This window comes from Panicum hallii, chromosome 9 (assembly GCF_002211085.1).
Source record: "Panicum hallii strain FIL2 chromosome 9, PHallii_v3.1, whole genome shotgun sequence".
Classification (NCBI taxonomy): domain Eukaryota; kingdom Viridiplantae; phylum Streptophyta; class Magnoliopsida; order Poales; family Poaceae; genus Panicum; species Panicum hallii.
This window is the reverse complement of record NC_038050.1, coordinates 1,014,015-1,027,198: the sequence shown is the minus strand read 5'-3', so window position 1 is coordinate 1,027,198 and position 13,184 is coordinate 1,014,015. Positions and strand designations below refer to the sequence as shown.

The following is a 13,184-nucleotide window of genomic DNA, read 5'->3' as shown; positions in this document are numbered from 1 at the left end:
TGGGACGGGTAGAGGTAGGTGGTCAGGTCTCAGAGACAAAAACAGAGGTGACCATTGAAGCAAACCATCAAGACTGATCACCACCGCCGAGCTCCGGCAAACGAGCGATCAGCGACAAGTCAGTCACTCCGCCGAGGTCAGCCGGCCCATGGCCATTTTCAACGCGTGCGGATTGCATCTGGGCTGTTCCAAAGGGCAGGGAGGGACTGACGCGTCGCTTTCGTGGCCCAAACCAGAGCCCCAAGAGCCACACAGCCAGAGCCAGCAACCACCACGAGACACCCAGACGACGCTGGTCAACCAACCCGGCCGTGCGCTGCGCTGCGCACACCCCTTCCTGCTGCCATCCCTCGGTGTCGCGCCTGCCGTTTTCCATTCAGCTGCCTGCCGGGACAGTGACGCGGACGCTGACGCAAGAGGCGACCAGGTCCGGCCGTGAGCAGCGCGCCGCCGCCCCATGGAGCCCACGCACACGTGACGGCGGCGGCAGCAATGGCACCCTTGCCTGATTCGCCGGGCAGCTTCATTTTCCATTACCCTACCTATATATAACCAGCTTGATTAGCTCAGCTGGACACGCACTTCATCGGTCAGCACCGACACACAGAGCAACGGGTGATCTGACAGAACTTGATCAACCCCCACTCGATTATTCAGGATTTTTCTCTGTAAGTAGAATCAGTAGATGCCGATATGCATTTTACAAAGAGTGTTACTTCGTTTGGGTTGTTACTGTTTCATCACCTTCTCTGCATTGGCTGATGATCCACGTTGTTGCTGCTTCAGGGATTGTTTGACATCGATCATGGAGGTCTGGAATAATGTCGAAAGCTCCATGGAGGCTCATCGTGAGCTGCACGATCATAGCCAAGCTGGGGGCTCGGACTCCGACGACCCAAGGACGGTGCTCACGTACCTGACCTTCCTGGAGCAGAAGATCGCGCACCTCCGCGGCATCATCTGCTCTGCGCCGCGGCCGCCGCGGCAGATCGTGTCGGCCGAGCTCAGCTGCATCGCCGTGCAGCTCGTCTCCATCTCCAATACCCTCGCCGCGGCCAGCGGGGCCACCGCAGAGGAGGAAGCCAAGTCGCCGCCGAGAGCGGCGACTCCGAGCGAAGGGGACAGCGACTCGTCCGACCACGACCTCCATGCCGAGGACGACGACGAGCGCCTGCCGCCGGCCGGCTCCTACGAGGTGATCGAGCTCGACAAGGAGGAGATCCTAGCGCCGCACGTGCACACGTGCAAGGTCTGCGGCAAGGGCTTCAAGCGCGACGCCAACCTGCGGATGCACATGCGCGGCCACGGCGAGGAGTACAAGACGGCGGCCGCGCTCGCCAAGCCCGGCAGGGACGCTCCGCCGCTGCCGCCGGCCCGGTGCTTCTACTCGTGCCCCTTCGTGGGGTGCAAGCGGAACAGGGAGCACAAGAGCTTCCAGCCGCTCAAGACGGCGGTCTGCGTCAAGAACCACTACCGCCGGAGCCACTGCGACAAGAGCTACACCTGCCGCAGGTGCAACGTCAAGCGCTTCTCCGTGCTCGCTGACCTGCGCACGCACGAGAAGCACTGCGGCCGCGACCGATGGGTCTGCTCCTGCGGCACGTCCTTCTCCAGGAAGGACAAGCTCTTCGGCCACGTCGCCGCCTTCGATGGCCACGCGCCGGCGCTGCCGCCCGAGGAGGACGACGCGGCGGGTCACTCTGCGGCCAATGGCCTTGGCAGTGCCTCTGATCAGGTGCTGATGGACACCGAGGCAGTAGGCAGAATGGCGAACCATAAGGAGTGCTTCTCTGGTAGCATCTTTGATGGTCTCAGCTGTTCTGACATCAAAGGCTTCGCTATGATCGATGGACAATGTTTGGACAACGGAGGAGGGTCCCTCTCGCCGATGGACCTTTATTCATGTGACCTCGATGGATTTGATCTCTTTGGGGCACCAGGAATTGATGATTTCTAAACCCTGAGCCTGATGGGATGCATCAAAGAAAGAGAGAACCGATGAATAGTTTCAGAACTTTTTTAACTGGCTAGCCTGTAGAACAATTAGGAAAGTGTATACTAAAACATATCCAAATGCAAATTACCTTTTCCCTTTTTGAGTGAATTTACAACCCAAGACAGAGTAGGTCATTGTAAATGGACAAAAGATTTTGACCAATCTATTTCAACACAACTTTAAAAAGGATCTAGTAAATCTTGCATCCGATATAAACCAGATTACAAGTAAGAGGAATTGTAAAGAAATCTTTCAATCGGAAGCAAGCAATTTACAGAATCGTACCACCGGCACCGGACTGTTACCACCTTCTGCATTTTTCACCTTTATATTTGGAAACATGGCAGGATAATGGTGGATCATGATAAGACAATCATAGCCACAGCAATCCAGAACAGAACAAGAGAAAATGATTGAAGTACCACAGATCATTCAGGTGTTGGCCATATTTATTGCAACTCTTTTACAGACAGTATTTGTTTGGCTCTTGAGAATGTATACATGAACTAACACAGTGTCTATCCATCAACTACAAAAGCGCTGGTGCTGCTGTATTTTGGCAGGTGCTAATTTACAGAAAAATGCGCAGTGAAATGTCATCTCAATTTTCCCACAGCCAATGGAATGCTCTCTGAAGTTTCTGAACATTCATGTGGTCATGTAGAACAGAACATTAGAACCTAACCCAACAACGGGTGCACTGGGCCATACAATCCCCTCTGCAATCAATATTATAGCCTAAAACTTTTGGATTCCTCAGAAGAAGACTCCGCAGGGTTTTCCCATTTATTCCCCAGTCACTGTCCAGCTTGCTCACATTCAGCTTTACCTCCCTGTCAAGATCACACCCAAGAACTTCTGGAAATTTCTTCAGCAACTTGTGAAGGTCTTCGTCAGATAGCCCCAGACTCCTGATGTAGTTCAATACTCCATTTACCACCTCAGCACTTGGAACCTCCTTCTTTCTCTCTTCGCTCCAATAAGGCGAGTGGATCCATCCAAATGCCTTCTTCAACATCTTCTCAGCGTCTTCAGCGGAGAAATTTAGTGAAGTGAGCACCTGTTTGCACTCTTCATCAACATCTACAACAGAAGCTTGAGCTTGATCAGCTGATAGAGTCCGCCATTTCTGACTTGCATCTCGAGGTCTCCCAAGTTCAATGTTTTGCTGGACATGCAATCTTCCTTGGCATTTCTTGCTAGAGAGTTTCACAACCGGTGAACTCGAGATATTGGCCTAGAGGAATGAAACATGTGACGGTCAAGGGCCATTGCTGGTGAAGAGGTGATTTACAAACATCTTACAGAGGAACAAGTTAAACGGTGCATCTTACAGTAGTACAGGAGCCAAACGCAGTAGTATCAGTAGTCACCAAAGGCAATCCTGGTGATTTTGTCAACATCCTGCACACCAAGGGCAAAGAGAAAAAAGCGGGAAGATCGTAAGCTGAAGGTAGACCAGGGAAGAGAACAATAGCATGAATGGACAGCGTTGCAGGCGTGGTGAGCACACTGAGCAGAGCGGAAAATCAGAGGCGATTTCCAGCAACTGAATGGAGAGGAAAGCAGGACACACTGCGAACCAAACAAAACTGAAAATTTGTCTCAGTTTGAATCAATTTAATCAAAAACCAAATCGCATGAGCCAGTATCCATTCCCTCTCGGTTGAACCAACAAAACCTGTACTCCAGCAACTTATTTTTCTCCTTGTGTGGAGTCCACCGATAACCCGTTCAGTACAATCATCACGGAGTTGCTTCGGAGGAAATCATTTCAGTTGCCTCCCACTACCCCCCCCCCCCCCCCCCCCGCGGCCGAAAGAAACGACGAGATTCGTAGATGCTCCCAAGTCCCAAATACTGTAAGAGGACTACCAACCCACAGGGATCATGAGAATAGAAGCCTTAAAGCCTCTGAAAGCAATCGATCCCACGCACGCAGACGCAGCGAAGCAGCAAGCAAATCTGAGCACGCAGACGCCGGGAAGCAGCGAACAAATCTGAGCAAGGGAGAGGGGGCAAGAGCAGCGCGTACGAGGTGGATCGGCTCGGCCGGCTGCACGCGCGCGCCCCTCCGATTGCCCCCGGCTCCTCCTTGTTTCGCCTGTGGCTTGTATACTAGAGCTGGTCCACGCCACAGCAGGGCCTCGGAGGGTAGGAGAGGCGGGGGCTCCTCCGCGGGGTCGCATCGCATCTCCACCGTGCCCCTTGCGACTTGCCTCGCCTCCAGCCACACAAGCCATCCCTTCCGCGAGAGGAGAGCCAGCCAGCAGGCAGACAAGAAAAGGAGAGAGGCCTCTCCTCTTCTTCCTCTAATTCGTCGCGGGCTCGCAGCCCACGGAGACCATGTGGGCATGTGGCCGGCCCACGACGATAAAAGCCTTGTGGGCTCGCGAGTCTATCAGCTTTTGTGTACCAGCCCTGCTACTTCTAGCCGCCAAGGCCGAGAGTGTGTGTCAGTATGGAATTACTGATGTCGCAGTTACAGAAATTAAGAAAAAACTGAATGGTTTCCAACATTGACACAAGAAACAATTTGTAATCCGTAAACTGTGCAGATCCGGCAAGCCGAATAGAGCAGAGTTCCACCTCCATCAACACAAGCTCACTGTGTCAGAATCATAAGGAAACAGGCATAGCAGAACAGTACAAAACAGGCACAAGCTAGCCGTCCTTCGTATCGTCGTCATCTACTTGGCACTCATCCAAAGCTGCTGCCACCTCGAAAACTTCCCATGGAACCCAGCTAAGCAAATGACTATGCACAACACCTTCTACTGCCCCCCATGGCGGTACAGAAGCAACGACCGGTAGACGGCGGCGAGGTGGAGGAACACGATCAACAGAATCAGCAGGTCATCAACGAATCCAAAGAGCCCCAGCACACCTGCAGAATGCAGAATCAAGGCCGTGATGTGATATGAATGTATATAATAGTTCTGAAAATATCTGATAGGTTTATTATGAGGGTATATGGAACTTACTTTCGGGGAGAATGTCAACAGGGCTCAGCACGTAAATTGCGCTCAATGCAACCTACATGTTCGAATCAGTCAGTATATCAGATTCATATTCATATAAGGTCTCGTCTCTCACATCCATTGCACTGGGCGATGGTATGAAACTGAGCTCAGAAACAGAGCAACCTGTTTGCTTTCCCATTCTTAGTAGCGTTCCAGCATAACATTAAATAGGAGTATTGAATAAAAAAATATTTAAATCCTATCAGGCTTACCATCATCATCATCCGCGCCCTGAACACAAGTGGGAGAGTCCTCTGGGGATCCATTAGTTCTCTGAACAGTCTTCGGATGAAGAAGGGTAGGTCTTGCAACCTCTGAAGAAGAACACAGAATAAAAAAATGGGTTGTCAAAAACAAGGAGCTAGATGAAAACCACCCACGAGATTATATGCTAGATGTTAGAGACATAAATTTATGATTGAAACTACTGTCATATTCATAATACAACTCTGACAGATGTATTTCAGTTATATTCCTTATGCAGCAATGACAACTCCAATACCTGTATCTGTTATAACATGAACCCTCAAATTTAATGAACCCTACAATTAACATTGGAATTTCTAGCTTTGTTACAAAGAGTGATGCAAATCAGGTCCAAAAATAGGGATAATATTACCAGATGATAGTAGATGTAGTTACTAGTCTCGAAGAAAGCAAGTTATCAAAGTAATCATGTTCTAACAGTACGGTCAATTAAATCACCATGTTTAAGGCACGTGCACAGTGGTTGGATTTGATGGAAAAATGATTTCCCAAACATATATTACAAAGCCTATTAGGGACTGGGGAGCCTTTTGAATCAAGGAACACTAGGACAAGAATGTTTTGAAACAACAAAAAACTCCTCTTGGACCTCGCCCTAAATGTTGAGTGCTTATCAAGTAGTTTGGCCACTGTTTTTTTTTTTCATTCAGGTGCTCTCTAACAATAGTACCAGTGTGCAAATGTCAAATGCAGCAACCCTTACCAATCTCCAGCGTGGATTTTATTACTGCAAGTACAGTGAAGAAATCGGCTTCGTGGATAGTGCACAAACCTGAGTCAGGCTACGTGGTGCTCCACCAAATATACAGTTATAGTGCTGAATCTCTCCTAAAATACGGTGAAGTTGTGGATCATCCTCCTGCTCTGATAAAGGAGCAGGTACCAGTAGATTTATAAGGCGGCGACAAATGGGACACTTGCAAGCCTGTACTGCAGGCCCATGATGCCAAACACGGATGATGCACTCTCCTGGAAAAGTCATCATACCACTACACTCAGTAATAGAAGAGATTCAAAGGCAGTAAACTTGGGTCGGCATTGCACAGTTTATAAGCTCATAATAGTATTTCACTAAATTGGGAAAGAAAAAGTCATGTTTCTCTTTAGGTATGTGTGCCCATCTCCATTACACAAGGTCAGATAACTATATTTGTGGTAGTACTGAGCCTGAATACAATGCGATGCAGAAGTTATACAAACTTCCAAATCAAGAAAACATAACCGTTTTTTCCATAGGAAATGGCTGAGATACTCAGTTCAGGGCAGCACGCCTTTTCTTTGCCCCAAAACAACTTATCCTATTCAGACAGGCATTATCTGAATTCATCACAATTCATGAATACTACAGATAAGTTGTTTGGCTCTGCTCATGCGAGTACTGGGATAATCAATATATTGTTTGGTTAGCTCAGTAATGAAGGTGAGTTTCAGCATTAGCTGCACGAGATCAGGGCATGTGGAGGTAGTCTCCATCGGTTTCGTTTGCATGACACCACCCTTCTAGATCCGGGCCTCTCTTTAGCATCGGTTCGTGATGTTGACTCCCATTAGCCTGGCTCTATAAGTTAGATTGTTTCAGTACCCTAAACCCTCATTTCGCATCGACTCAAGCAGTTGATTCCTACGCCGATTTTATGACAGAGCGAGATCACAGGCCGATTCTGGCACCCTACTCGAAAATCGCAGCAATTGAGGAAACCTACAAATTCTCGACAACCCGAACCAATAGAATCGCTTCCTTCAGTTCTATCACACACACAAAGAAAAGCCCCAAATCCATTCTCAACCGAGTAGCTGACAGTTCTCCGTGTCCGAGCGCATCTGCCGACTGAATTTCTCTCGGCGCAGACGAATTGAAATGTATGAAAATAACAAATCTTCCGAAGGGGAAAAGGGTCGGGGGGGCAGGACGGAAGAGGAAGAGGGACTTGCCACAGAACCAGTGGGAGCAGTTTGCCTGGCACGGGATCCGGAAGCGGTCGTGGCAGACGGAGCAGACGTCGTCCTCCGGCGGCACGGCCGACGCCGACGAGGAGGAGCTCATCTCTTCTCCCCCCTTCCGGCCTTCGTGAAGTCGTTGGCGACTGGCCGACTCGGCTGGGTGCCTGGGTGCTTTGCCCGGCCACTCGGTGAGGTATTATCTGTCGTTCGATACGAGGCAACCAAGACGCCGACGCTAAGCAATCCTTCATTCTGATTAATTAAAACATCAGCCTAAGATTGATTTTACGTTGATATAATAATATAATATTAAAGCTGGAGATCTCGAGTTAAAATGCTGGTGAGCACTACTAAATAAAATAATCGCAGCCCACCTCTCACTTCTTCCCCATCGGTTTTAAATTTTTGATTAAATTGATTGGTACGTGCATTCAATATTAACTACGGCCGACATTCACCGGCCCAGTCTGGGGTCTACAAAATTTTCCAAGTGACCACGAGCCGTGAGCACCACTGATTCACTGAAGGAACAATCTCGAATCTAGGAAAAACCGATGGGAGTACCCACGATTTCAATTCACATCAGAGCAAAATTGACACCATGAGGATCTTTTTTCTTCACAAAAGAAAATTATTGACTGCATGTTGCCTTGCATCCGCTCTACAACGTTTTAGTGATCCAGTACAAGCCAAAACTACAGACACGGTGCATCATACAAGTTTAGAACACTATTGTTCATGAGAATATCGGCCATTTCGTGTCGCCCATTGCATAAGAGATGATATTCCTCTTCAGTGGTGATATGTACTGGGCACCATGGAAGGCAGCAGCTCTTGCTACATTCAGGGGTCCAAAATCAACAGCGTAAATCTTCTGGAAACCATCAAGCACTGCTGTCATCGCCACATTGGCGGCCTTCCGATCCTTCTCATACCGTTGTAGCAAAGTAAGCTGCCACAGGAAAAGGAGAATTAAGAAGAGGATCATTTATAGTTGAACGGATATACTTAACAATCAGCAATTACCCAACACTGGAGCCATGATTCACAAGAATAATCCAGACGGAGCATAATCAATTCTAAGTTTATAGTTGAACGGATATAATTAACAATCAGCAATTACCCAACACTTGAGCCATGATTCACAAGAATAATCCAGACGGAGCATAATCAATTCTAAGTTAAATTTCAATGGAAAAGGCAAAAATCAAATAACAATAGATACTTACGTCCCCAACATCTGAGCCCACAGAAACTCCTTCAGCGATAACTTTTGCTAAAGCAGCAGCATCACCAAAGCCCAAGTTGACGCCTTGGCCGGCTAAGGGGTGGACTGTATGAGCAGCATCTCCAACTAATGCCAGCCTTTTTGAAACATAATCATGGGAGTGCATCAATGACAATGGAAATGCCATTCTCTCGGAGACTACCCCAGTTGCTTTTGGTGGTACTTCAAAACTTTCTTTTGTAGATGCTGCAGTATTCCCAGTGCCAGAAAAGAACTTTTCCATGAAATGGTCAAGAGCATTAGGGCGAGGATGCGGACCGTAACCAAAATCCAATGCACGGTTCACTGACATCACAAACTCTTCAGGGCTCATTGACTTATGGCGCAGTGATTCCTCTGGGCTCATTGTCCATACAATGTTGCTGAAGTTGTCACCTATTGGAAGTAGTGCAATTGGACCAGAAGGGAGAAACCTCTGCCATGCACAATCATTTTCCATAACATGCTCCACTGTACAGATAATTGCACTTTGCGGATAATTCCACCCAGTTGTTTTTATGCCTGCAATCTGTCTAACATTGGACTTGGAACCATCAGCTCCTATCTGCAACAAAGTTTAAATAGGATATTAAGGGAATGAAGTAAAACAAAGTTCGAAATATAATATAAAAGAAGATAAACAGGCAATTACCACCAATTTGGAATATAAACTCCTTCCATCACTCAGGTCAAGTTTAACTAAATTACTGCGATGCAACTCTTCTGTAGAATGACCAGCGGATAATGGTTCACTTGATGTTGGCTTCATCCCTGCTTGTTTGCTCTTCGACGGGAAAGTTAGAGACACCAATCTGGTAGGATATATCACATTTTCGATGTCATCCAATTCTTCCTGGCCAGGGAAACATTTCTAAGCACATCAGACTAAGTTGACTATTTTCACAAAAGAAGAAGAAAGGCATCTTAACAAGAGTGAGAATCTGGGATGCACGACACCAAATTACAACTTCCTTGTATTCTTGAATATTTGAGATTATCTTAGTATAATACAAACCTGGAAGCACATCACATTGAAAAGGATGTTCTACTGGTATTGTGTACAGGTAACAAAACAAATATATGGGCTTTAGGCAGCACAAAAGCAAACTCATCCTTTTGCATAAATACACCATAAGAAAACTTTGATAACTATAGCACACAAACAGCAAGGTGCAATATAAATCAGTGTTGATGTTAAACGGCTCTGAGAAGACAAACCTGTAAACGTAAGAGCAGTGAATTGCAAAGCACCTTGTTCTCCACCACGCATCTAAACAACCCAAACACAAACTGAAAGATTCACCACTGAAAAAAAAAGTGGATCTAACAAATTACAGCAGCTTTTGTTATAGCATACCCAAGGTATTCTTTGCCCACATCTCTTGCATTATACCTCGTGTATCCAAGTCCAGTGTAATCCCACACCTGCCAGTCGTAAGTAAAATATCCAGTGTCATAGTTATTACTAAAGAGGAGCAATGATGCCATTTGTGTTTGTGTGCAAATAACAGAGGGAAAGACCAAATAAAAGGAAGGCAAGTACTCATGCATGCACGTAAACTTAGGTGATAGTTGTACTTTTGCAAAATACACCATACACTAAAAGCCTGGTATGCTAGAAAATATGAACATCTATTTTAGAAAATACACAAGCTTCAGTTTTATCTGTAATCAGAACTGAGATCGGCTAGTAAGCAGAAGCATAATAGAGTTATAGTGATGTCTTTATGTTCAAATTGGAAACTGAGCTGGACAACTTTTCGGATACCTTAGGCTTGAACTATTTGTATCGCTAGCATATTGTTTAGTTAACTTAGTACAAGCTCATCGCTAACTTGGCATCTTATCAGCAAAGGTCAAAAGTGCAAATGCAACAAGAATGTGTTCGATCAAAAGAGGCAGCAGGTGAAAAATAATGGGCGTATATTATGAAATAAATTGTTTATAGATCGAAGGATGTTATCTCCTCACCTGCATTTTACCAAAGAAAGCATGTCTTTGCTGTTGAACATGCTCCCACACGCCAATATCTGCCACAATAATGTGTACAAGCATGAGGAACAATACCAATAATACACTATTGTTTTCCAGTAGAAAAACAAGCCATGCACATATAGGAAGGAAAAGTTATAAATGTTACATTTTTTCAGTTATACTTTGGCCAATCGAGAAAATTTATTTTTTAAATCCAATGTGCAAAAGGCTCAGAAATTTTAACCCAACATTGCACACAACTAAAAGTCTAAACTGGTGACCTAGAAAAATGGGTAGCGTTGCCGCTGCCACAACGAAGCAGAAACAATAAAAGAATGACATGATAATCAAATTAATGACAATAATGAATGGCAACTTTGTCACTGCAGTGATGAGGTAGAAACTTTGAATAGTGGTGGATCAGCAAAGATAAAGAGTTATAGAGACATCTCTATGGCGTTCTTGTTTTGTGTGAAGTCGCAGCCTATCACAAATGATATCCACGGGATCGGAAGTTGAGCAATATGAAGTGGAGATAAAGATATTAATGAACTACCGAACATTGGGTGATGATGACTGTGCAAAATGATGGATGATACTGCGAATATGGATATATGCTTTGCCATACTTCATTTGGCAACCCATTTGTGGCAGCCAAATCTTTTAGCGAAACTTTTGGCAAGTTATAAATAGAAAATGGGTGCTTCTGGGTTCAGGGCTAATAAAGCACGGAAAGCTACAAACAACTGAAACTGCGAAACCAACGCTGAATAAGTTGATTGAACTGGCCAGACTTTGACAAACTGTGTTAATTAACAAAATGCACCCCCCCCCCCCCCCCCGCCCCCACCCTCTCTCTCCTCTTTCGTGTCCAATGTGGTCACTTATGTAGTTGATCAACTTAAGCGTAAACAACATGGAAGGTCAATCTAGATGAAATGCCACCCAGACACACAGGCAAACTTGAACTCTTTAACCCAAATATCGTTACAGGATGAGAGACGGCTGAAAGTAAGCAACATAATGCACAGATTTGATTTAGGAGCATACCTTTGAAGAAGGAAATGGTTGCAGGAGTAACAGTACTGACCCTAGAATCTGGTATACTGCTTTTAGTCAGGTAATTTCTTGACTTCAATGCAGGGTTGCTATCGATTATGGCGACTCTGAGATTTTTTGTTAATGGCATATTGGCTGCATACAGGATGTACAAGAATGTCAGAAATTTTAAGATACAAGGTACAATGTGACCAAGCTGTCCAAAAAACAACCTGCACGAACAAAATACAAATGCTAGTGGTAAATATTTCACACTGAACTAGCGAACTATTAGCAGGCAAATGACGCTCCAAGAGAAGTGCCAAACTCTCTTATTTTGGGGTGATGCTATTAATTCAACAAGGGAAGGCAGTTGGAGCGAGCATCAATCGCCAGCCAAAACTGAACACAAGGCGCCAAACTCATCAACAACTTAAACGGCTGGAGAAACCGAGAATGCAAAGGAACAGCAATACCTACACAATGCACAAGCAACAGCCAAGCCCACCATGCCTCCACCAACGACAGCAACGTCGAGCACATCAGGTGCAGCCTTGACGCCACCAACCTCCTGGGAGCGATCCTACACGTTCATTGAGAGAAATCAGTGCTGGCAGCCGCGCTAGAGGCAATGAAACCTCAATTCCACTACCACGGAGCAATCCCAATTCGTCGCACCCCCACAGGATGCAATCACGCAATCCCCTAAACCCTACGGCACAACCCATGTTGATAATCCAGGTGCATGATCAGTTCTTTAGCATGTTTATTCTTTAGCAAATAACGTAGATGTCCAAGCTGTAGGAGCTCTGGACCGTTGAGTCTGCAACCTGACGTGCGCTGCGTTCGCATGGGGTTGTTTTTTTCTGTTTTGGCGCCCAGGCTTTGCGGCATGAAAGAGCGAGGTGGGATGGCACTTCGTGATGGAAATCCATGCCGAAATGCTCGGGCGTAGTGGCCGGTAAGGCTCTGTTTTGTTTTCCCTACATATAGCAACTGCAATTACAGAAAATATGCATCGATTGACCGCACAAAATTACACTGAGTCTGTGTCCAGTTCGCGTGTGTGTTTCGTTCCCAGTTCATCGTCTCCAACGCCGGTGAGGGGCAGCAGCGACGGGCGCTGCTAGGGGCCCCTGACAACCCAAACGCAGAGAGAGGGAGAGACACAGTGGGGGAGGGTTTGAGGGAGTACCTGCGACCCGGGCACCCCGCCAGGGGCCGCATCCGCGCGAGAAGCAGGCGCATCGCAGAAGGCCCTGGCGAGCGGCCGGATCCGATTCGCCGCCGCCGCGAAGCATCTGTTCGGGAGTAGAGAGAACACGAGAGTCAGCAAAAAATGCCCGGAAGGGGGCCGAACGGCGAAGCGCTGTGCGGGAAGCAAGTGGGGGGCGGGGTGTGGATCGCGCGCCAGCTCACCTTCGCCTGGAGAGCATGGCGGAGACGGCGGAGGCTCGCATCGGCGGCGTCAGCGACGAGGAGAAATGCGGCGCGCGCCTGCCGTGGAGGTCTCCTGCGCCGCGCGCCGGTGTGCGGTGGAGGGATTTCGGCGTGTTGGATTGGGCTGGACTCTGGTTTACACGGGTTTCGATGGGCCGCAAGCCGCCTCCTTTTTGTTTGAGACTAGCAAGCAGCTTTCAGGTGTCACGCGTCCACAATTCCCCCATGGGCAAGTGCT

General features: G+C 47.1%; 4 protein-coding genes across 5 annotated transcripts; 1 reads left to right on the top strand and 3 right to left on the bottom strand.

The window, feature by feature from the left end:
• The first annotated feature begins 584 nt into the window (after nucleotides 1-584).
• LOC112875268 (zinc finger protein STOP1 homolog) lies at nucleotides 585-2,096 on the top strand. The gene is made up of 2 exons (XM_025939062.1): nucleotides 585-668; nucleotides 787-2,096. The coding sequence occupies exon 2, from the start codon at nucleotides 806-808 to the stop codon at nucleotides 1,955-1,957; it is 1,152 nt and encodes a 383-aa protein (XP_025794847.1). The 5' UTR covers nucleotides 585-668; nucleotides 787-805; the 3' UTR covers nucleotides 1,958-2,096.
• Nucleotides 2,097-2,406: 310 nt separating this feature from the next.
• Nucleotides 2,407-4,248, bottom strand: LOC112875269. Its single transcript, XM_025939063.1, has 3 exons — nucleotides 4,032-4,248; nucleotides 3,331-3,400; nucleotides 2,407-3,233 (listed from the first exon to the last, which is right to left on the bottom strand). Exons 2-3 carry the CDS (start codon nucleotides 3,397-3,399, stop codon nucleotides 2,670-2,672), a joined length of 633 nt encoding a protein of 210 aa, XP_025794848.1. The 5' UTR covers nucleotide 3,400; nucleotides 4,032-4,248; the 3' UTR covers nucleotides 2,407-2,669.
• Nucleotides 4,249-4,515: 267 nt separating this feature from the next.
• Nucleotides 4,516-7,417, bottom strand: LOC112875270 (E3 ubiquitin-protein ligase RNF170-like). The gene is made up of 5 exons (XM_025939064.1): nucleotides 7,219-7,417; nucleotides 6,059-6,255; nucleotides 5,232-5,333; nucleotides 4,981-5,032; nucleotides 4,516-4,883 (listed from the first exon to the last, which is right to left on the bottom strand). The coding sequence occupies exons 1-5, from the start codon at nucleotides 7,328-7,330 to the stop codon at nucleotides 4,771-4,773; spliced, it is 576 nt and encodes a 191-aa protein (XP_025794849.1). The 5' UTR covers nucleotides 7,331-7,417; the 3' UTR covers nucleotides 4,516-4,770.
• Nucleotides 7,418-7,844: 427 nt separating this feature from the next.
• LOC112875176 (ubiquinone biosynthesis monooxygenase COQ6, mitochondrial) lies at nucleotides 7,845-13,150 on the bottom strand. 2 transcript variants are annotated; one of them, XM_025938922.1, is made up of 10 exons: nucleotides 12,926-13,150; nucleotides 12,702-12,807; nucleotides 11,987-12,089; nucleotides 11,519-11,662; nucleotides 10,466-10,524; nucleotides 9,852-9,919; nucleotides 9,713-9,764; nucleotides 9,147-9,347; nucleotides 8,457-9,059; nucleotides 7,845-8,179 (listed from the first exon to the last, which is right to left on the bottom strand). In XM_025938922.1, the coding sequence occupies exons 1-10, from the start codon at nucleotides 12,964-12,966 to the stop codon at nucleotides 7,964-7,966; spliced, it is 1,593 nt and encodes a 530-aa protein (XP_025794707.1). In that variant the 5' UTR covers nucleotides 12,967-13,150; the 3' UTR covers nucleotides 7,845-7,963. The 2 variants fall into 2 exon arrangements, with proteins under 2 accessions (XP_025794707.1, XP_025794709.1); XM_025938924.1 differs by having other exon boundaries at nucleotides 11,983-12,089; nucleotides 12,926-13,148.
• Between the last annotated feature and the right edge of the window lie 34 nt (nucleotides 13,151-13,184).

Coding starts and splice junctions, on each gene's coding strand:
- LOC112875270 (XM_025939064.1), bottom strand. CDS start 7,330: ATGAGCTCCTCCTCGTCGGCGTCGGCCGTGCCGCCGGAGGACGACGTC. Junction 6,256..7,218: donor CTGCTCCCACTGGTTCTGTG/GCAAGTCCCTCT, acceptor TGACTTTTCCAG/GAGAGTGCATCATCCGTGTT. Junction 5,334..6,058: donor CACCACGTAGCCTGACTCAG/GTTTGTGCACTA, acceptor GTTCTTCTTCAG/AGGTTGCAAGACCTACCCTT.
- LOC112875269 (XM_025939063.1), bottom strand. CDS start 3,399: ATGTTGACAAAATCACCAGGATTGCCTTTGGTGACTACTGATACTACT. Junction 3,234..3,330: donor CGTTTGGCTCCTGTACTACT/GTAAGATGCACC, acceptor TCATTCCTCTAG/GCCAATATCTCGAGTTCACC.
- LOC112875176 (XM_025938922.1), bottom strand. CDS start 12,966: ATGCGAGCCTCCGCCGTCTCCGCCATGCTCTCCAGGCGAAG. Junction 12,808..12,925: donor GCCATGCTCTCCAGGCGAAG/GTGAGCTGGCGC, acceptor ACTCCCGAACAG/ATGCTTCGCGGCGGCGGCGA. Junction 9,765..9,851: donor GTGGGCAAAGAATACCTTGG/GTATGCTATAAC, acceptor TGGGTTGTTTAG/ATGCGTGGTGGAGAACAAGG.
- LOC112875268 (XM_025939062.1), top strand. CDS start 806: ATGGAGGTCTGGAATAATGTCGAAAGCTCCATGGAGGCTCATCGTGAG.